This window comes from Pavona decussata, unplaced genomic scaffold (assembly GCF_977016875.1).
Source record: "Pavona decussata unplaced genomic scaffold, jaPavDecu1.1 SCAFFOLD_157, whole genome shotgun sequence".
NCBI lineage: Eukaryota > Metazoa > Cnidaria > Anthozoa > Scleractinia > Agariciidae > Pavona > Pavona decussata.
The window spans coordinates 651,298-672,958 of NW_028145569.1; the positions used below are offsets into that span (position 1 = coordinate 651,298).

The 21,661-nt window shown below is 38.2% G+C and overlaps 1 protein-coding gene across 2 annotated transcripts in view; it reads right to left on the reverse strand.

Moving 5' to 3' along the window:
• LOC146465074 (NFX1-type zinc finger-containing protein 1-like) overlaps positions 1-21,661 on the reverse strand; it is a 38,337-nt gene that overhangs the window by 4,924 nt on the left and 11,752 nt on the right. The window contains exons 7-25 of one of the 2 annotated variants that reach the window (XM_085128980.1): positions 20,892-20,996; positions 20,189-20,274; positions 19,066-19,143; positions 17,650-17,927; positions 17,149-17,241; positions 16,404-16,547; positions 16,033-16,173; positions 15,077-15,194; positions 14,481-14,577; positions 13,109-13,356; positions 12,441-12,589; positions 8,383-8,494; positions 6,980-7,284; positions 5,659-5,865; positions 4,476-4,559; positions 3,542-3,721; positions 3,196-3,282; positions 1,784-1,832; positions 856-939 (exon numbers count right to left, since the gene is read on the reverse strand). In XM_085128980.1, coding sequence (XP_084985106.1) covers positions 856-939; positions 1,784-1,832; positions 3,196-3,282; positions 3,542-3,721; positions 4,476-4,559; positions 5,659-5,865; positions 6,980-7,284; positions 8,383-8,494; positions 12,441-12,589; positions 13,109-13,356; positions 14,481-14,577; positions 15,077-15,194; positions 16,033-16,173; positions 16,404-16,547; positions 17,149-17,241; positions 17,650-17,927; positions 19,066-19,143; positions 20,189-20,274; positions 20,892-20,996 — 2,645 coding nt within the window. Of the gene's footprint in view, positions 1-855; positions 940-1,774; positions 1,833-3,195; positions 3,283-3,541; positions 3,722-4,475; positions 4,560-5,658; positions 5,866-6,979; positions 7,285-8,382; positions 8,495-12,440; positions 12,590-13,108; positions 13,357-14,480; positions 14,578-15,076; positions 15,195-16,032; positions 16,174-16,403; positions 16,548-17,148; positions 17,242-17,649; positions 17,928-19,065; positions 19,144-20,188; positions 20,275-20,891; positions 20,997-21,661 lie in introns of both variants that reach the window. The other variant, XM_085128979.1, reaches the window with a different exon arrangement.

A 21,661-nucleotide genomic window follows, 5' to 3' on the forward strand; every position in this document is an offset into this window, starting at 1 on the left:
AGTGAAAGTTATTTTTACTTTTTTCATCAGTTAACTGTACGTTACGACACATCTCAGTGTCGGTTACTCCAATTTCCATACCTCTTACAAGGATTTACTGTTAAAACAGTTACAAAATAGGGAACATTTGAGCAGACAAGGGTTACAGTCATCTGACATTGCTACATTCGATTGACTCATTTCTTGGGCGGCTTATAATATAATTTATTTACCTTTGGTTAGTGTCTGCAACACAAGGTGCTGGTGGAGCGGCGAAGAGGATGTTACATGGCGGCGCTAAGATATGAATTTTATTTTCGAGTGGTAAAAACAATATTTTGCGCGTGTGTGTAAAATATTGTTTTTAACACGAGAAAATAAAATTCATATCTTCAAGCCACCGTGTAATTTTATATTTATTATATAGACAAATCTATCGCTCGCCCAGTTTTCACCGACTGTTTGCATAAACAACCTTGAAAAAGTGGGGAAATAATGTAATCAATAACTTCACTAGTGAGGATATGGAAAACACGCCACTCGGGTCTCGGATGTAGTTTCGTATGAATTTTACAAGTGGTGTATTTTCTAGTAAAACACTCGTGTGTATATAATAAAAATAAATATTTCAGATGGAACATAACATGACTAGAAGTCCCAACTGGTAGAAGGCAGACCTGCTGGCTATTTAGAAGCGAAGCTGAAGAGTTGAATATGGGGCTACCGAGAAACAACTCTACCCAGCACCCAGAGTGGGACTTGAACCCGCCACCTCCAGATGTCACATCCGGTGCCTTAGCCGCTCGGCCACGCTGCCTCTGCTTATTAAATAAAGGGCTTATATTTGGAATTTTCTGGAATGTCACAGCAACCAACCTGGATTTGTGTTAACAGTGTTCACTGAATTGTCTCCTCCTATGTTAACATTAGCTTGTTTGGCGTGAATAATAGTTACATTTTCTAGGAGAGAAAAGCAAACAGTTAGCAAACATCTTCGTACAATACAAATGTTTGTATGACGACCACTCTGTCTTAAAGGGCCCAAGTCAGCCACATCTTTGTTTTTTTGTTTATATGCAAGAGTTTGGCTATTATCTTTCACTGGGAGCATGTCGAAATGAACGAAATCACTGTGAAACTACTTAAGATAATCAAACATACTTCCAGGAACACAACTTACAGTTCAGCAATAAGATTTCGCTTCACCATGCAATATCAATAATTTCGATGGCACCGAAAATGGCGGAAATGACTAGGGTCCTTTAAGAGCAACCCTGGTTTTATTCAAGAGCAATCTACCGACATTTCAGTCCCATAAATCACCTTAAGTATGACCATTCAAAGAGAAAAGCTATAAGCATTACTTTTCTGCTATGCTGCATGTTTATTATGCTGTACAACGTAATTCTGACTTTGAAGTCTCTGGATGAAATGCTAACGAAAGACCATTCAAATGAAAGCTACTGAGCAGTACTTTTCAATGGTGCTGTTTATTATGCTATACAAGGTGATTTCAAATTTTGAGTCTGTGGATGAAATCCTAAAGTGTGACCATTCAAATGAAAGCTACTGAGCAGTACTTTCCTGTGAAACTGTTTTTTATGCTGTACAATGCAGTCGTATCTTTTCTGCCTGTGGAACGGAAAGGAAGATCACTCGAAAGAAAGTTATTGTGCGTTAATTTCCTTTTATGCTTTATATGTCACTATCCAATAGAGTGCGAATGGAATAATCGTTTTATCATCAAAACCAATCAAGAACGCTTGCTACGCAAGCTATATGCTCGCATGCTGACTGCACTTACGTGGAGATTCCGCTTCTCTTGTGGGAGAATTCCCGTCCCATTGCGGTTTCTAGTGCGATACAAAGGGGACAAAGCACTTAAAAAGTATACTCCTGATGGATAAGGGGTTAGGTTCTAAAGAAACTGTGGTGATGCGTCGTTGGGTGAGTTGAGACGAATGTTCCGTTTTATCAACAGAGTTGAGAAGATAATTCGGCCACCTTAAAGAGATTCTAGTGCTGACGTTTTGAGTGTTTCCCCTTCGTCACTTTCAAGCGTTAGCCCTCCCTCCTTCGCCCTGACAAGGGCACTTATGTCCAGAAATAAACCTAGCCCTGAATTTGGGTACTTCATATAAAACAGACCTTTTTGTCGTTTTCATATGACTCCATGTTTGACAGAGTTATTTGTGTTTTTAAGTAAGAATTAAGGTTAAAAAACACCTTGTGATGTCTATCATACAGTTCATGAATCTCATTAGCATACATTTCTGGACATATTACGAGGGGTTAACGCTCGAAGCGTCAGAATTCAGATCTCTTCATCGTCGCCAAATTACCTTACGCACTTTGTTAATAAAACCAAACATTCGTATATTCCTGAGTTTGGCAATTTTTCAGTCTATAGTCGGATCCTGAAGCCCCGTCTACACGACCAATTTTTATGTGGCAATTTTTATTTGCCCGTGTAGATGATGAGAAATGACCAATTTTTATGTGACAACTACATTTGCTGAAAAGCTGGCGTGTTAGTTTTTATGTGGCAAATAAAAATTGCCACATAAAAAAAATTGTCCGTGTAGACGAGATGTGACAATTTTTTCAACGTCATCTGTAGAACCCAGTCCCTACAGTCCCTAACATTTGCGCATCCATGGTCATCTCCGCTCTGCGAAATTATTACTGACGCGAATTAACAACAAATATTTGTCGAGCCATTTACACGGGCAAATAAAAATTGCCACATACAGTTGCCACATAAAAATTGCTCGTGTAGACGGGGCTTAAGTGTGACGATTAAAATAAGTATTAGACGGTATTTTTTTCGGGTTGCTGTAAGTTGATTATACTTCACCAGGTGGTTCTAGCTTTTGTCAGACTGTCTTACCAATCAACCCAAAGCTTTGAGCAGTGCGTTTCTCGTTTGAAATCCTACCGCGTGAGCACTTTAATGAAACTAGGTAGCTTTTGCCTCTGTTTTTTTTTTCCTTGTTTTCCCTCTCAGTATTTTGGAGAATAAGTTTGTATTTTGGTAAGGCATGCGGCACGGCTTTAAATAGCGACATTAAGCAGGCTGATCACGTGAAAACGGGCCTGATATAAGCATAAGGATTACACTTCCGCTCAGGGCTATGTTCGCATGTTTTACTAATTGTTTTGCCTATGCTTATGTTGCTAGCTAACACCAGGCATAAGATGTTTGGAGCTACTTACTGAATCCTCACTAGAGCGAAAAGGAAATCTTGAACCAAGACATCTTGAACCAAGACATATCTTCTTTCGCATGAAATCACTGACAACCTGCAAAACAGTTATTTTTGCTTATTCTGATTAAGATTACTCACAGTCAATATTTTTCTATAAAGACGCTGGTCGACCGCGTAAGGCGGTAGTTAATAATCAGTGAGCAGCAAGTGCAGGATAAACATGGTCACACGGTTATTTCTCTTGTTTGCCATTAGCGTGACTCTAAATCTCTCTTATAGTGCGACACAATCACCTGTAAAAATGCTTTCAAGGTTTACACTTTGACTGTCAAATGTGCGCACAGGCAGCCTACCTTCCAGCCTTTTTTCGAGGCTCCTGCCAAGTGCGTATGATTGCCAAATAAATACAGACCACAGCGTGCCCGAGATATTGCCACGCACAAACGGTTCATTGAGGACAAGTAGCCAATCTTTCCGTGAGTCAATTGGTTGCTTCGGACCAGAGAAATGAGGATTATATCATTTTCTTGCCCCTGCAAAATTAAAGGGAAAAACGTTACGTTTAGGGGTGGACAATAACAATTACACCTGACCAGGCAGCCGAGGGTATGCCAAATAAAATATTGCCTTCTCTTTAATGAAAGTGGGTAGGAGTTCAAAAGGAAAGGAAAGAAAGAAAGAAAGGGGAAAACAGAAAAGAAAAGAAAGAGACAAAAGAGGAGAAATGGAAGAAAAGAAATATCGACATATTGATGCATCAGTCATATCCAGCAATGGCCATCACCTTCCTCCTCCGGGCATTAGTGGATGGGGGGAAGAGGGGGGGGGGGATCTCACAATATCTGTCTCGGGGATAAGGCATTAGTCTATCCTGGGCATTTAACGGCTCCGCTATTTTCAACTCACAGCAATGTTCCTTTGTTTTAATCATGAGGACAAAAATGAGATCAGTACATGTACAGAACGAACGGTCACTGGAACAATAGTGAGAAACAAGAGTTGGTTTGGCCTAAATTTGCTTGAATGAAGGTAGAACATGAAATGAAGAAATGAACTTATTTTTAACTGTCGCGGCCGTGGAGCTATTTTTTTTTTTTTTTTTTTTTCAGAAAATCCTAATTCTCGGGGGTAAGCCCAGGAGGGGTGGGGGGATAGACATTGCCGGAAATACATCATGCATAAGAGCCGGTTACAAGTGCCTCTTGAGTTAATTTTCGCCGTGACTGCAATGGATCAGAAACGTTTTAAAGATATGAAACGGTTCATATAACATCACCATTCACCTACCTGAAAACTGTCAATTGTTGTAACAGTAATTTCTTCCAGGGCAGCAACCTTGGTTTCACGAAAATGGAACTTTATTTCGTCAACCTGCAGAGTTGACGTGCAGAGATTACTATGCCTATGAATTGTACGTGTGTCACGGGTAAAAATATAGCGGTTATCCTGGGATCAAGTTAAGGCTTGGATGGACCGACCCAGTAAGGCAGAAAAAATATTCTAGTCTTATGTAAGACAAGACAATAGCATACGCTTAGCCAGACTGCCAGCAGTCTCTTTGTAGATGGTCGAGCGGGCAAGGGAACGAACCGAATTGGAGCGAATGAGCTGAGGGGAAGCTGGGGAGATGCTCCTCTCAAGCCGTTCCCCCATTTCGGTTTTTTTGTTCATTTCAGCGTGGTCGAGCTAACGTCGATTTATTAAAAATTAACGTAACGCACGGTCACAAGTCTATTGACGTAAGAAAAACTCAACGTTTGCCTAATCATTGAAACGGCGAGGTGAACCCGGCAGGAAGAGTACAGCAACCATCAAAGACAGGGTAGCTAAACAACATATACACCGAACAAGAACTGACGTATGAGCTCACGCGACATTAGCACGTGACTGAGTACCAGTCTCCTTTCGTGACCGTACAACCCACAGTACAGTAAAAACCCGCGTGTAAGAACCTACATTTTTTAAGCCTGGCTAAATAGGTTCTTGTATTTTGGGGTAGCTATTGGCAATTTAGGGTAAGTAGGTTCTTAATCAGGTTCTTAATTTCTATGAAGGAGATATGGTTGTTGATTACCAGAAAAATAAATAAACTTGGGTTTGGCCCTTAAATATACAGTATGTATTCACAACTGTACTCGTATAAACCCGTTTTTGTTATAGAAATCAATACTTTTATTTGACATTACGGTTTGGTATTTTCTTGCGATATAATTTTGCAATCTCAAAGTCACCTCCTTGGTTAAAATGTGTATCATAATTTAACTGTAACCCCCATATATAAGAACCTGCTTGATCTTGCTTGGCTAAACAGGTTCTTATTTTTTTTTGGGTATTAAAATGCCAATTTCTGCCAGCAGGTTCTTTAACCACTAGGTTCTTACACGCGGGTTTTTGCTGTACTTTATCTATAAACTGTAAAATAATGTATCTTCTCTATCCAGGAGGAGACTGCTAGCAGTGTAACACTTACTTGTCCACGGTAAGAGCACAAAACTGTAATCTTTGAGGGAGGGACTCCACCGTCCTGACAGAAGGTCTTTGCAACCTCAGTAATCTCTCTGGCCTCGCGAAAATTTCGCTTACTGGGTGAGGCTTTCGATTCACTTTCCCATTGGGTGTGTGTCCAAAAATACATGCTGCTTGTGACACAAGATGGTGGTTCATTGCCTCTGACGAGCTGTCAGATAAAGCAATGCACAAATGTTAAGGGGTGAAGAACATGAAGGGAGCCAATCCTGAAGTAGTTGCTGGGGAATCCTATCTTCTCATGCCCTACCTTGCAGTTTTTTATGCCACTAGATTGGTCTGAAATGCTACTGTATAAACTAGCATAAAGTAGTCTAAAGTCTTTGGCGACTTTAGGCGACATAAGGTCCCAGTGTGGGCCTGAATGAAATCCAATTGAGCAGTACTTTCATATGCCGTGGTTTAACAAGCTGTACTAGTTCCAAATGGTAAAGTCTGTGGATGGATGAAATCCTAGCGTGTAAAATTACAATGAAAGTCTTTGGGCAACACTTTGTTGCGATAATGCTTTTAAAGTGCACCTAACCCCAATTTTTTTTCCTTACATGACGTCACAAACTGCTTTGCATGCATTTTTACAAAGACTTAATACAACACAAATCAGTTTGTGACTTCAAGTAAGGGATAGACCCATGCCCCTCACTAGCTTGGTGATGGGACAGATGATGGCTAGATTTCGTAACTTTTGCAGCCTTTAAAATGTCAAGATTTGGTTGAAACAAGGCGCCAAATAGCGCAATATGTTTCGAACAGGTGCAAAGATTTATTTAAGAGAAAAAAGATTGAGGTGAGGTGCACTTTAACAATCAACATGCAAGACAGTTCAATTTTTTTCCTTTTTTTTTTTTTTGAGTCTGTGCCGGACGAAGTTCTGGCTACATGTAAGTCCATTCAAATGCAAACTGAACTACTTACAGTCTTTCCTTTCAGGATGATCACTACGTATTGTGTTATATACCTTTTGTGTCCAAATGACAGTCATTGTGCTGCACTTTCCTGTGGTGCTGTTTGTTGTGCTGTACAGGGTGATCCTAAACTTTGAGTTCGAGGATGAAACCCTAAAGTTGGACCATTCAAATGAAAGCTACTGAGCAGTACTTTCCTCTGGTGCTGTTCATTATGCTGTACAGGGTGGTTCTAAATTTTGAGTCTGTGGATGAAATCCTAAAGTGCAACCATTTAATTGAAAGGCGTCACAACGTTGTCGCTTTCAGTACGTCGAAAAATGAAAATAAGATCACTCTGAGTAAACTCCAAGCAGCTACCTTTTCATTAGTTTTAAGCTCTTTGTAAATCTTCAGTTCGCGGAGCAGGTCAACAAACTCATCCCTCATTCGGCACTGATACTCAAGTTGCTTAAAAGGCAGATTACAATTCACAAGTCGTTCGAACATGGAGAGATCCAGATGGTGATGTTTTTTGAGTCTGTGAAAGTGCACCACGGGTTTCAATTGCATATGATCCCCTATCATGATGAGATGCTGAACAGAGGGAGGAATAACGGCAACAAGCTGCCCCTCAAGAATTTCTGCGGCTTCCTCCACAATCATGACCGAAGGTTTGATATCAGCTACAAAGAAATGAAGCGTTGTAAGGACTACTTTGGAAAGATTTCAAGCTTACATTTCGATTGCTAGCTCCTTGTTAGAGCTAACAGATCAGGAATTCTGGGTTGCCGGTGTGGGTCTTATAACGGATGGTGGGAATGCGTTTCTTATACAAAAATCTTTAACAAAAACAAAAGACCCTTATTACGACATTTACGTTAAAAAAAAGACATCACAAATCATATTTTTCATCGATAAGATGTTTACACAAAACGTTTACCCAAAACTTAATTTCACATTATATCTAACTTACAACCTACTAGCTATAATACAAAAAAGCTTGAATTAAAATAAATAGAGTAAATAAACAATATAAACGGCCTCATACTCCACACATATTTAATATGATTTAATGATTTGCCACAATTTTCAAAGCGGTAATGAAAGAGCTTGGATAAGAATTCATCTAAATTTTGTTTCTTCAGCACGTTTCTACAACTGATGAATAAGTATTTCTTTTGTAATAGAATCAATAAAGGGCCAAAGTGATGGTGGGGCGATGCTATTGGTGGAGACATGGTAACACGAAAAACAAGAATAAATAAAAGATTCCCGGGGGACTAAGAGCGTGACCTTGAGTTTACACATTTCCAGGATTTTCCAGCACCTCCTACTATTTTCAAGGACTTTCCAGTCCTGGAAAATGCCAGGCTAAAATTCAAGTACTTTTCACGATTTCCAGGACCTGTACGAACCCTGTTTAGAGTATCTACAATGCAATTGAGAGGCACTCTATCCGTTAGACTAGAGACACTCATATAGGTACAAAGGTAACCATACACAATTTCAGAGGAGAAGGCCAAACCAAACCTAATAACCCAAGACCCTACTCCTTAGGGAGGTTCATACCTTTACGTATCATCATAGCTTACATTAGGGACTCTCCCCTCCCCTTCCACTCCCCGGGCCGCACGGTCACATGGTAACAGGGGGCTATCAAACCCTGGTAAGCCCCCTTACTGAAAAATGTTCCGAAATTTAGGTAACTGTAATTAATTAATTAAAAGATTACACATACAGAACAAGAGCAAAATGTGAAATATCTAGACCCAATACCTCACCTAACAAGTTTGCCCTGATTGTGGCCCCGGTCACTGTCATGCCGATCACATGACAATTCTTCATCACTTCAATATCGTGTTGATTCGTCAACTCCTTCAACTGATGATGCAGCTGTTGATAACGATAAAAATAGTAATATCAGTTCCATCTGCAATATTGCATGGCCATTTTACAGAGCATTATTAACACCTGGCAAAAAACTTCGGCCATTTAGGTGAAGTTCATAATCTCCAGAAGGGTGGCAAGGACTAATATGGATTTCAACGGGTTTAAAGTTTGGTCCAATTATAAAAGAACATATCAAATTTAGAGCAAGTTGACGTTTCAACGTTCCTCGTAACATCCTCATCACGACTGATTGATTGCCGGATTGATTGATTGATTGATTGATTGATTGATTGATTGATTGGCTGATTCACTGACTGACTGACTGACTGACCGATTAATTGAATGATTGATTGATGGATTGATTGATTGATCGATCGATCGATCGAACGATCCGATTGATTGATTGATTGATTGATTCATTCATTCAGTCGGTCGGAAGTCAGTCAGTCAGCCAGTCAGTCAGTCAATAAATCAACATTCATTTTTCTTCTAAAAAATTCCCAGTCAAAGTGTCGTCACAAATTTTTCTCCCTCTGCAAACAAAAAAAAAAATGAAGGGATAGAGAAACTGCGTAACAAGCGTTCTTGAATTGACGTCATAGCCCTACTATCCCCAGTCTCCTGTCTTGCGCGGTATTGTACCACACCGGAAGGGAAATTTCACGTTTTTATACATCTGAAACCAGAGAAAGGAAAATTGATAGGGAAAAAATTTTTTATCGATTTTCATACGAAAATAACATGAAGATTTTATAAAAGCAAATAAAAAAAGCTATAAGGAATAAGTTTGATGCCTTTTTAAATTATTTACAAACATTGACTCATACATTTTCTATTATAGCGCTTACTGAAACTTGGCTAAACGATAATGACAGCAATATTTTGATCCCCGGGTACAATTTGACTAAGTTTAATAGGCAAAATAAAGTTGGGGGAGGGATTTGTATTTTCTCAAGAAATGATTTAAATATTAAAGTAAGAAATGACTTAACTATTGAAAACAGCGCCAGTAACATTGAGTCTCTCTTTATTGAAATTGTAAATGAGAAATCTAAAAACATAATTTGTTGGCGTCATATATAGGCCTCCTGATAACATATTTAATGATTTTGAAAGTGACCTCAAAATCGTATTGCCAAGATTGGATAAACGAAATAAGCCATGCTACATCATGGGTGATTTCAATATTGATCTTCTAAAATATGATCAATGTAATTTCTCAAATTTATTTTTTAATCAATTTTCATCATCTGGTTATATACCACTAATTACAAGACCAACACGGATAACTAAATCTACTGCAACACTAATAGATAACATTTTCACTAACAATTTAAGTCACACTGAACACCAAAGTGGTATCATGGTTAATGATACATCTGATCATCTACCTATTTTCACCATTACAGAGCATGAGATGCACATTAATACTGTGAGCTCTGAATCAGTTAGTTATGTAACTAGAATAATAGATAAGAAATCTCTAGATTCGTTCTTTAGTAGTCTTAAAACCTGTGATTGGCTAACCACGTTATCTAAGAATGACCCGGCAGAGTCTTTTAAAGCATTTCTCGCTGAATTCTCTGACCATTATAATAAACATTTTCCAGTTAAAATGACTAAACGTATAGGTACACGAAGGTATAACAATTTATGGATAACGAAAGGTTTAAGAAAATCTTCAAAAACCAAGGAATTACTCTATAATAAATTTTTAAAGAGTCCGACATTAAAAAATGAACATGATTATAAATTATATCGAAATAAATTGAGTCATCTAATCAGAATTGCTAAAAAGAATTATTATTGTAAAAAATTCAGTCAAGGACAAAATAATATAAAATCGACGTGGAATACTATTAATGAATTACTTGGTAATAGAAAATCATATAACTCTCTTCCCAGTTCTTTTCTGAACAATGAAAATGATGAAATCAGTGATCCTAATTTGATTGCAAATAAATTTAATATATTCTTTGTAAATGTTGGGCCTAATCTAGCTATGAAATTTAATGACGGGTCGGATGAATTTTACAAATTTCTAAAGGGAAATTGTTGTGACTCCATGTTTTTACATGACACTACATGTGCTGAAGTAGACAAAGAAATTGATAAAATGGCAAACAAATCAAGTTGTGGTATTGATGACATAAACAGCAAAGTAGTTAAACATGTCGCCCCTTACATATCTCTACCACTGTCTCACATTTTTAATCTTACTTTTTCAACTGGTAAAGTCCCAGATGAATTGAAAGTAGCTTTGGCAACACCGGTGTATAAATCATCTGATAAAAATGTATTTTCAAATTACAGACCAATCTCTGTTCTGCCCTGTTTTTCGAAAAATAATTAATACTAGAAAAACTGATGTACAAAAGATTAATGAACTATGTAGATAGAAATAAAATTTTATTTGACCATCAATATGGATTTCGAAGTAGAAGCACTACTAATTATGCAATAATTGAACTTGTTGATAAAATAACACAAGGGATAGAAAATAACCAGTTCACTGTTGGTATATTTCTTGATTTATCAAAGGCGTTTGACACAGTAAATCACGATATTCTTCTAAAGAAGCTCTCTTTCTATGGTATACGCGGAAATTGTCTTGCATGGATAAAAGATTACCTAACCAACAGAAAACAAATTGTTAAATATAATCAAATCAGATCAACAGAAATGGCAATTACGTGTGGGGTCCCACAAGGATCCATTCTTGAACCATTACTTTTTCTAATTTATATTAATGGTCAACCTAACCAATTCTACCAAAAATTTATCTACTATATTATTTGCAGATGATACTAATCTGTTTTGCTCAGGTAAAGACATAAATGAACTCGAGTGTAATATAAATGCGGAATTAGTTTATGTTCAAGAATGGTTAACACTAAATCAACTTACACTCAACATAAAAAAATCCAATTACATAATATTTAGAACAGCAAAGAAACAGTTAAAAAAATCACTGACTCTTAAGCTTGATAATAAGGAGATCCAGAGAGTAGATAAAACTAAATTCTTAGGAATTATAATTGACCAGCACTTAACATGGAAGAATCATATTGATTATATCACTAAGAAGATAACAAAAACCACCGGTATTCGCTTCTATGTCAGTCAAGTACTATTGAAAATATTATACAATAGTTTGATTTACCCTTACCTACATTACAGAAACACCGTTTGGGCAAATAATTACCCCACAAGGCTAATGAAATTGTTCAAATTACAAAAAAAAGCACTACGTATCATAACATTCTCTCCATATACCGCACCATCTCTTCCTCTTTTTATAAAGATGGGTCTCTTAAATATTTATTAAATTAATGACCTACTAATCGGATCTTTCAGTTTTAGTCTTATCAGTAAATCGTTACCCACCTATTTCAGTGACCTCTGCATTGAAAACACGCAAGTCCATGGTTATAATACCACGAATTCAAAACATCTACATAAGTGTTTTAACCGAACTAACTATGGAAAATACTCTTTAAGAAGTAAGATAGTTGATACATGGAACAAAACTCCTCTAGAAATAAAACGATCTCTTTCTATACATGTTTTCAAAAAGAAAATAAAGCAATTCCTTCTCTTTCAATGATTATGATATAGGCGTTAACTTACATAATTTTACTTGCACCTTTTATTATTACTGTTATTTGTACACCAAACCTGATATCCTGATTAATTTAGCTTAAAAATGTAATTTGAATCAAAGGGGGACTACTTTGTAAAAGCCCGTAAGGGTTTCTTTAGTCTTCCTCCCGACTTCAATGTAAATTGCACTATGTACTTATTATCTTACTTATAATTGTGGAAAATAAATATTCATTCATTCATTCATTTTACACATTGTTTTTTATCAAACCATGCCTTGCCCCTCCACCACAAATCTATGACGTGAATTTCGGGTTTAATTTTAAACTAACTGGTATGAATTTACCTGCGCATAATCTTTGCTGACATCCAAGAACTCAGAACTGGCCTTAGAATAGTAATTGTTTTGAAAGACATATACGAGCTTCACTCTTTCATTATCATCCAGCTTCCAAACATCGCCGCCATCTAAGAGACTTCTGAAAGGCTTTACTTCTAGAAAAGAAATTGATAAAAATATTACACATCTGATTTAGTCCGTGACTTGCGGTTAACATTTTAAATATTCAATACTAGTCTGTTCTTCTGGTTAATTTGTTGGTTCAAAAAAACAGCATTAAACACTTAAGCCGACCAAGAAACTGTTTTGATGGAATGAGAAGGGACAATCTTCGAGTTATGAGTCACGGAATCAACCCCAAAGCCTTCAGCAAAATAGTTAGTTGCTACCAAGCCCCAGTTCAAGAGAAAATCCTGGCAAGCTATATTGTAGCCTTTATTTTTTTTCCCCAAAATTGCATGGTATTGAAGAAAGCTATGGGAGCATCACCCAAAACTCCTATGACCCCAGTTACCCAGCTGGCAAACTCACAAGAAAGTCACCCTCCCAAAAATGGGGTTTCAAACTAGTGGCCGTCCAGCTACTCAAAATGTCACATTTTCAATAACCTTGAAGCTTCACTAATAAACTCTCTGAAACAGAGCCATTCAGATGGAATTAAACAAACACTTTACTTGACTCATCAACACAAACGAGGTTGCGCCGACATCGTAACGAGGGATGTTCTACTGATCCAATAGCCTCTTTTTTGGCGGTTTCTTTATCCTCTTCCTCTGCGATTTCTTTATCCTCTTCATCTGCAATTGCTTCATCGAGGTCTTGAAATCGTTCATTCTGTTCCACAGATGGATCTTTGAAATCATTGGGATTTTCCAACTGATCCTGATCCTCTCTCTTCTTTTGCTTTTCTTTTCCAGGAGAGCTACAGTTGATAGTTAATATGAAACCATTCAATTAATTATATTGATTTTTTTTAGACATGAACCCTGATAAACTGACAAAAGGCTGCCCGAATAACAGAATGATCAGATGAACCGATGGTGGGCTCTTGACTGAAAGACTGAGAGGCATGTTGGTGTAAACTGCTCAAATTGTGTAACGTTTAAAAAACGAGCAGGAGTGTTTTATCGGGTTGCGCCTCGTGGTTTAAAGGACCCTAGTCAGCCTCTGCCATTTTCGATGCCATCGAAATTATTGATACTGCATGGTGAAGCGAAATCTTATTGCTTTACTGTAAGTTGTGTGCCTGAAAGTATGTTTCATTATCTTTAGTAGTTTCACAGTTATTTCGTTTATTTCGACATGCTCCGAATAAAATATAATAGCCAAACTCTCGCATATAAACAAAAACAAAGGTGTGGCTGACTAGGGCCCTTTAAGACCCAATAAAATAAGTGCTATGAGTTTTTTGAACGGCTTCAAAAATATTTTTGGAAAAGCGTGTGTCAATAGAGTTCATAACAATTACGCTTTTGTTAATGTTGGAAATTAGCATACGAGAAAAACACCGCATACTAACGAGGAGTGTTTTATCACCTGAAAAAACACCGCAAACCAATAAGGAGGCTCATCGATATAAAGTCACTGCACGTGAAGTATTATCGACCATTTGGTTGGTCAATGGGCTTGTGATTATTAATGAGTTTTTGAATGACTTAGAACCTCTTTTCCACCATGAAATTACGCATAAAGCACCCGGAGAAAAATATGAAATGATTTCTCCGAAAATGAATTAACTATAATCAGTTTAAAGCAATTTTTTTTTTTCAGAAAAAAAAAATACTTAAAAGGAACTTGCAAAACATTGCTCATATTTTTTAAAGTTCCAATCCATTTCCATCCTAGCCATCCGCAGCCAAAGATGAATGATACTAGTTTCTGTGCATTGGTAAGGTGATTGTTGAGAAAAACTGAACCATTTTTTTTAACATTTACATCCATACAAATATGCTTTTGGCTTTTCAAAGTAACACTTAAAATTGGTGACACTGTCCCTTTAAGGCAACAGTGCATTTGGCAATAACTTCCAATTAGATTTCATCTTGCCTGTTTTCTGTCGAGGATCCTTTTTCTTTGACAGCAAAAAGATCATCAAAGACTTTCTGGGAGGGAAGCCATTCGGTCAGTGCATCTTCCACAAGATCTACGGATTCAAAGCAAAAACATAATAAATACCTGATGCAGTGCTGCATGACGGATAAAGCGGTTTTCAATTGAGCGTCGAAAGTAATTTCTCGTTTGCTTTCTAATTTGCTTCATAATTCTCTGTGATTGGTTATTACTAAGCACGTGCTACTTTGTCAACCAATGAGAACCAAAACCAAACCCAAACCAACTATGACTTCCTCGTACGCATTTTGCCACGCTTTATGCCGGTTACGTAGTTTTGCTTTTAATTCTGATTGGTTCATTGGCTCGTTTGCGTTAACCGTGATTGGCCAGAGTGATAACTTTGCTCTTGGCTCTAAGACACTCACTGAGGTGTAAAGAACAGTAAAAATAAACAGAAGCAGAGACAACCCTTTATGTGTAACTAGAAGAGTTTACAACTGTAGGTCTGCACACTTAAAGGCTTCTTGTTTTATTCGACATTACAAACAAAAAGAGTACAGTCTCATAAATAGCACAAGTGACATCTGCACCTTTAAGCGTTTTTTTATTCCTTGGCTGCTCCTTAATTAATATATCCACTTCTTCTGCCGTAACTTTGCCTGCTTTACTGCCAAGCACAAGGAACTTAAGTTGCTCTTTAGACGCTTCCTTTGCAAACAAAAATGAATATAAAGTTCTTATTAAAATAATACGAAGGGTGTGGGAACCAAGAGTGTAAGGGAGGACTTTCATTAATGACTCCACACAGCAGAACTTCTCGGGGCCCTCCATTACCCGCGTCAGAAATTCAGATTAAATTACGAAGCAAAAGTTGCACTATCTTCAGTGAAAAATCACCTCAGACTTTCGCAACGCTGAAGACCTAATCCCTTCGTTTTCGGAGAGCAAATGCATCGTTAAAATGGCAAAGAAAGGCCACAGTCCTAATCATGTTACCTTGGAATACCACAAACATTCTAATACTGTCCTTCCCGTTGTCCTCTCCCCCATCTCAATGTTGTTTCTCGCGATTCTGCGAGTCAATCTTGCGAACCAGCATTAACAGGGCAGGGTGACGAGATCCGCACTTTCAGGAAGCAAACAGCAGCTCCCAAATTCGGGGAATAAGATTCCACTAACTTAAAGTTAAATTTCCATTCAAAAACTCATCAATAATTCATAAGCCCATCGGCCTATCAAATGATCGATAAAACATCACGTGCAGTGGTTTTAAAACCCGATAAAACCTCCGCCTTACTGGTATGCGGTGTTTAATGTTTTTCTCGTATGCTAATTTCCAACGTTCACAGAAGCATAATTGTTATGAATTCTGTTCAGACACGCCTAGAAAAATAATCACTCAGAAACTGGTAAGCGCTTTTTTGAAGAAATTTGGAGGATGAGCATAGAACGTATCCATCCAATTGGAACATTTCGTTTTCGAAGTGACAGGTCTGGCCGGTCAGTTGTTATAAATGGAAAGCACCCTTAGTAAAAGGCGACTAACCTTCAGGAACATTTCTGCGCTGAAACTGCTGGAAGATCTGAGATTCTCAAAAGCATCCGTCACTTTACGCTGCAATGCCCAAATCTGTCCCAGAAGCTTCCTCTTTTGATTGTATAACCTTGGAGGCCAGCTACGTCCGACCTTAAGAATTAAAGGGAAAAAAAGGGGTTGGAACAATCGCTTCCATGATAAGTCAAACTATTCCAAAGGCCAGTATCTACATGGCTGCGTAAGATATCATTTAACAAAGCTCTAGTCAGCAATCATGTTGGATCATTTGGAATTCATCTGACAAAGCCAAATGAAACATGCAAGTGACAGGTGTTGAATAAGCTTCATTTATATCATAAGATAAATCCTTTCAGACAGACCTCTCTCAACAAACATTTCCTTAGCCCATCATCAGCGTCATCATCTAATCTTCCAACGCGAACAATCTTCACATCGGGGGATGAAACTTTCGTGAGACAATCCTTCAAGAAATTGTTTAGTGCATGGTTCTTGTAAGTCACAACCTGAAAAGCATTGGAGAAGTAATATATCAAACACGAGAAAGCGTGTTTAATCAGATATCCAAACACTCAGAAGTAGGTTGAAAAAGCGAGGCGCAGCCAAGTCTTTTAAAAACGACTTCGAGGTGTTTGGATATCTGATGAGACACACTTTCGAGTGTTTGATACGGCTTATCAAATGATCAATAATTCTTGGAGAAATTCAAGGCTAAAGTTAACAAAATTTTATGGTTTTTAGGAACAGATATCCAAACCACAGTCAGAGACCTTTCGCACCGTTAGGAAATCACAAGAAATGCTGCTTTGTCTACCATTGCTACTGTAGCTTGCTTGCCTTTGCGACGTTTGGCTTGCTATTCCTTGAATTTTAGATTCAGCTTGCTGTATACCCAATCTCTTACCATGCAGAACCTTATCTAAAGCTCACCTCTGGTGGTGAGTTTAATTCATTCAAAAATTAGTTAGTATTGGAAGGAGCTATGCATTTGGAAGTTAGTTATTCATTTTCAGAGGAATATTTGCATAGGAGGAGGTTCGAGTGGCTTTATGAGGGGGAGGAATAAGTTCGGAGTTTTTTAGTTTTTCAAGAAGGGGTTTGTCTTACCAGAATTGGTCCATGGTCTTCGGGCACATGCATAGACAGAAGAAGATTAACTAGGGCCACACCCACATACGATTTTCCAGTCCCTGGTGGTCCCTGTGAACATGAAATGACATACACTGGTCAACAACTGCATGATTAAAAAACAACAACTTCTGGTTTCAGAAGGGGCTTTGCCTGGCCATTCAACACCAACATGTCGATCAGTCACACCCACAAAGGATTTTCAAGGCCCTGGCAGTCCCCGTGAAGATGGAATGGCACACACCGATCAAAAATTGCATGTTCCAAAAACAACAACTTCTGGTGTAAGAGAGGGCATATTCTAACCAATCTTAACCAAACTGTCAATCAGACACTGTGGAACGTATTTACTTCTGATCACTGACAAGGTTGCTTGAATTAATAACGGGCCATCACTGGAAGACATCTAAAATTGTGTGTCAAATTCAACACTAATACCAGAAGTAAATTTAAACAAATTTAGACATTTCTTGTAATAACCTGAATCAATGCCAATTTGCTCTTCAAAGCCAGTTCAACTGCAGTCAGTTGCGAGTCATCCAGAATGGATTTGCAGTTACCACTGAGCCGTAATGCATCAAACTCTTTGATGAGTGAATATTCTGTTGTCGGCTCATCCTTGCCACTACACCCAGGGAGAGAATCTTTATGAAAGATGATTCCCCAGTCTGGAGGAGTTTTGATTTCACTGATGTAGGCCGCAGGTTCCATGTGACTCGGGTCTGCATCAACCAGAAATTCTTTGAATGGAACATGGTCTACGAAATACAGACAAAGGTGTTTGGGCGGATGTTGCAACGGACATTATATTTTATCATAAAATTCATGCACTTGACTGTTAAAAGGAATTCATGAAGTAATGACTTTAGTGGCCTTGAAATCCACATTGCTCTGATTAAAATAAAGGTATATCTTGGCAGACATGCAGTCTGTCCAATACCATGTACTGAAATTTAGTTCTGCATTTTCTGTTCGATTGCCTTTTGATCGACCCAAAAAGGTTGAAACTCGACAAATTAGCTTATTACTTTTCCTAATAAGTACGCTGTAGGGCAACTCCCAAGAGTACTTCCGAGAGCCGACTAAACCACTCAAGATGCTGGGATACCTTACTAAGAATGGGCAATTGGAGAGGGAAAGAAGAGCTGGATGGAGATCATGAAATGATGCATGTACAACAGCATTGTTGATTAAAGCTTCATGTGCCATTTAGCACCAAAACGGTACATATACAGCTGTATGTGAGGTGAGGTAATTGGTGTGTTTCCTTAAGCTGCTTGAACCATTTTTTAAGGACAAAGCAGTGAGGTAATTCGTTTAACATAAGCCCTCAGGTACAGACCCGTAGAAATTATCCTGTAAGTTATGAAAACATAGAGTGTATCCGAACCAGTGTGAGCCAAATCACCTATAATGCCTTCCAGCTGAAGGGTCCTATAAAAGGGGTGTATAACACTTTTTTGGCATTATTGTTATTTTTTTCACATCATCACACAATTCTTTGCATACAGACTTGTTTTGAACTGAAGAACGTCATGCAGGATTTTTTTCAGCACGTTTATGCTTTGTTTTCGAGAAACACAAAACCATAAATATGAGTTGGTGCCATTTGAAAATCAGATTTTCATACAAGAGACCAATCGACCAAAAAAATGCTTCGCATACAGCATAATGGATACAACAAGGCGGTACATGAGCCACTGCACATTAGTGATATGTCAATTACATTTAGTTATTTAATTATTTACTTACATTTAGATTATTACATCAATTGGTATCAGAGTTGAGGGTTTGTGGCATGCAGCAAGACCAAGTTGGCAAGCTCCATATATGAAGTAATAATTATACAACAAGCACAACTACGATACTACCAGTGTATTAAACACTAACCATTACCTCTGTGCTGTAAAACTTCCATAGCTGGAGCAAAGGAGAGGTAGAAGGTCTGGCTCTCAGCCATGAATGCGCGTTCATCTTGAAACCAAACCAAGAAAACAGCATTATTTTAGTACTTATACTATATTCACACTGTGGCAATAACCAAACCACAAGAAAACATTTATTTTGGTGCTTATACCTCATTCATACTGTGACAACATTTCCTTCTCTTGTAAGTAGAGAAAGGTACTGACAATTGTGTATCAATGGTGTGAATACAAAATCCCACGCAAGAGAGGAAACTTCCACTTCATTCCCTGAAAATCAGACATTTAGCACTATGCTCGAATTGCACCCTGGAGCTTAACAAATTCAGCTTTCACCTAACGCACCCTGTATGTGTGTAAATTTAGGACTTTAAAGAGGACAACATCACTACTGATCAATCAGCTCTACACCGATGCAGATTAATACATGGAAGGGAGAAAATAACAGCGATTTTGCAGAAAGCTTGGCATGGGTTTAGACACATTCGGGGTTTTATTTGAAATTAACAACTGCTTGACTGCATTGATGTGTGTCTTGGAAATCCAAGGGCATCCAGTGACTGCCAGTCAGCAGAAGGTCCCTAGATATTGAACTGCTTCCATAGCTTGCAATCCCCACTACTCCGCATCTATGAGCCCCCATGCAAGTCTTCCAGGAAACTATCACACTAAACAACAACTACAAATGAGCGCTCTTAAACCTTAGCGCAGAGCATACAGAAAAACACACCACACAACTCAAGCACTCAAGAACACTGGGAGAATGACGCCTTGAGCATAGAGGCAAATCCAGACACTGTTCACCATTAAGACTAGTGTGTCAATACTCCTCTTTGTTGTTAACTTTGAATAAACGTACTACTGTACAATCATTTAACTGTTTTTGCTGTTGTTGATAAAAAGCTCATATGTTGCTCTGCATGGTATAAAAAAGCAAATACACATCAAGCCAAATGTAGATGAAAAATTAACAAGTTAATAAATAATTGATGATGATGATGATGATGATGATGATGATGATGATGATGATGAAATTATTTCTTGGCATTGCATACATGTACATAATTTACTGTGTGAATGACGACCGTTCTTACTTCTGTCAGTAATCTCCTGCATCTTTGCAATGAAAAGTGGTTCAGAAATAGCATTTGCTTTATCACAAAGGGTAATCTTGACGATCCTAAGAATTTAAACAACACATAGAATCACGTTTCACTAAATGACTTACCACTCACTCCATTGTAAAAGAAAACTAATTGTATATCAGATAATGGGTTTAGAGCACTTCATGACACTTGCCCCTGACATTCACAAACCATAAATATTTTCTGTTTGGCCATGCAATCAAACTTCCTTTCAATGAAGTTGTAAAACCTGTGTTTACAATCACTCGAAAGCCCCAGCTAGGTCACCATCTCAGCTCTATTTAAAGCCCTGTATCTACCTTCTTGTAGAATCAGCCATTTTTCTTAATTCAACTGCATTAATCTACTAATCCAGTGGTACATAAAATATCTTCCAATAAATTTTTAATTGCTAGTACTGTTGCTTGGAACTAGAAGTGCATGCATTACAGTAGTTCTATATATTATCCTATGGGAGTTGGGTGTCAAGTGGAACAGGAGTTATGTTCCTTTCTCCCCCACATTCTTCAAATTGATTGTAATCTTTAATGGTTTTATTTTAATGTATTTTTTTATGTGGACAATTCCTTAAACTAAACTAAACTTAACTAACCTAAGGTGTAACCTCACGACAAAAAAAACATGAATTAATTAACCAATAACCTACAATCACCTTTGCTTAGCAATGTGTTCCTCCACCACAGCCCAAACAGGTTCTTGAAAAGTGCCATCCATTGACAAACAAAGGAGATTACCATACAAAAACCAGTTCGTGTTCCTGAAAATGATGGTGCAATAAATGTACAGTGAGATAGGGTGAGAACAGTTGAATTGATACAGGATAGCAGAGGATAGAATGGGATAGGAAGTGGAATGGGATGAGATGATGGATGAAAAGATGGGATTGGATCACACAAGTTGAGAAGGCATATTATGAGATGGCGTAAGGTTGAAATGAACTATCAAGAGATGAGATGACATTGAATGGGATGGCATTGAATGCAAGGGATGGGATGGGACAAACTGGCATAGCATGACATGGGATGGGATGGCATGGCATAGCATGACATGGTGTGGCATAGCATGACATGGCATGGGATGGCAGAGCCTGGGATGAGATGACATAGCATGGCAAAGCATGACATGAAATGAGATGGGATGGCATGGCATAGCATGTCATGGCAGAGCATGACATGGGATGGGATGGCATGGCATAGCAGGACATAGCATGACATGGCATAGCATGACATGGGATGGCATGGCATGGCATAGCATAGCATGACATGGCATGGCATGGCATAGCATGACATAGCATGGGATGGCATAGCATAGCATGACATGGCATGGGATGGGATGGTATGGCATAGCATGACATGGCATGGGATGATATAGCATAGCATCACATGGGATGGGATGGTATGGCATAGCGTGACATAGCATGAG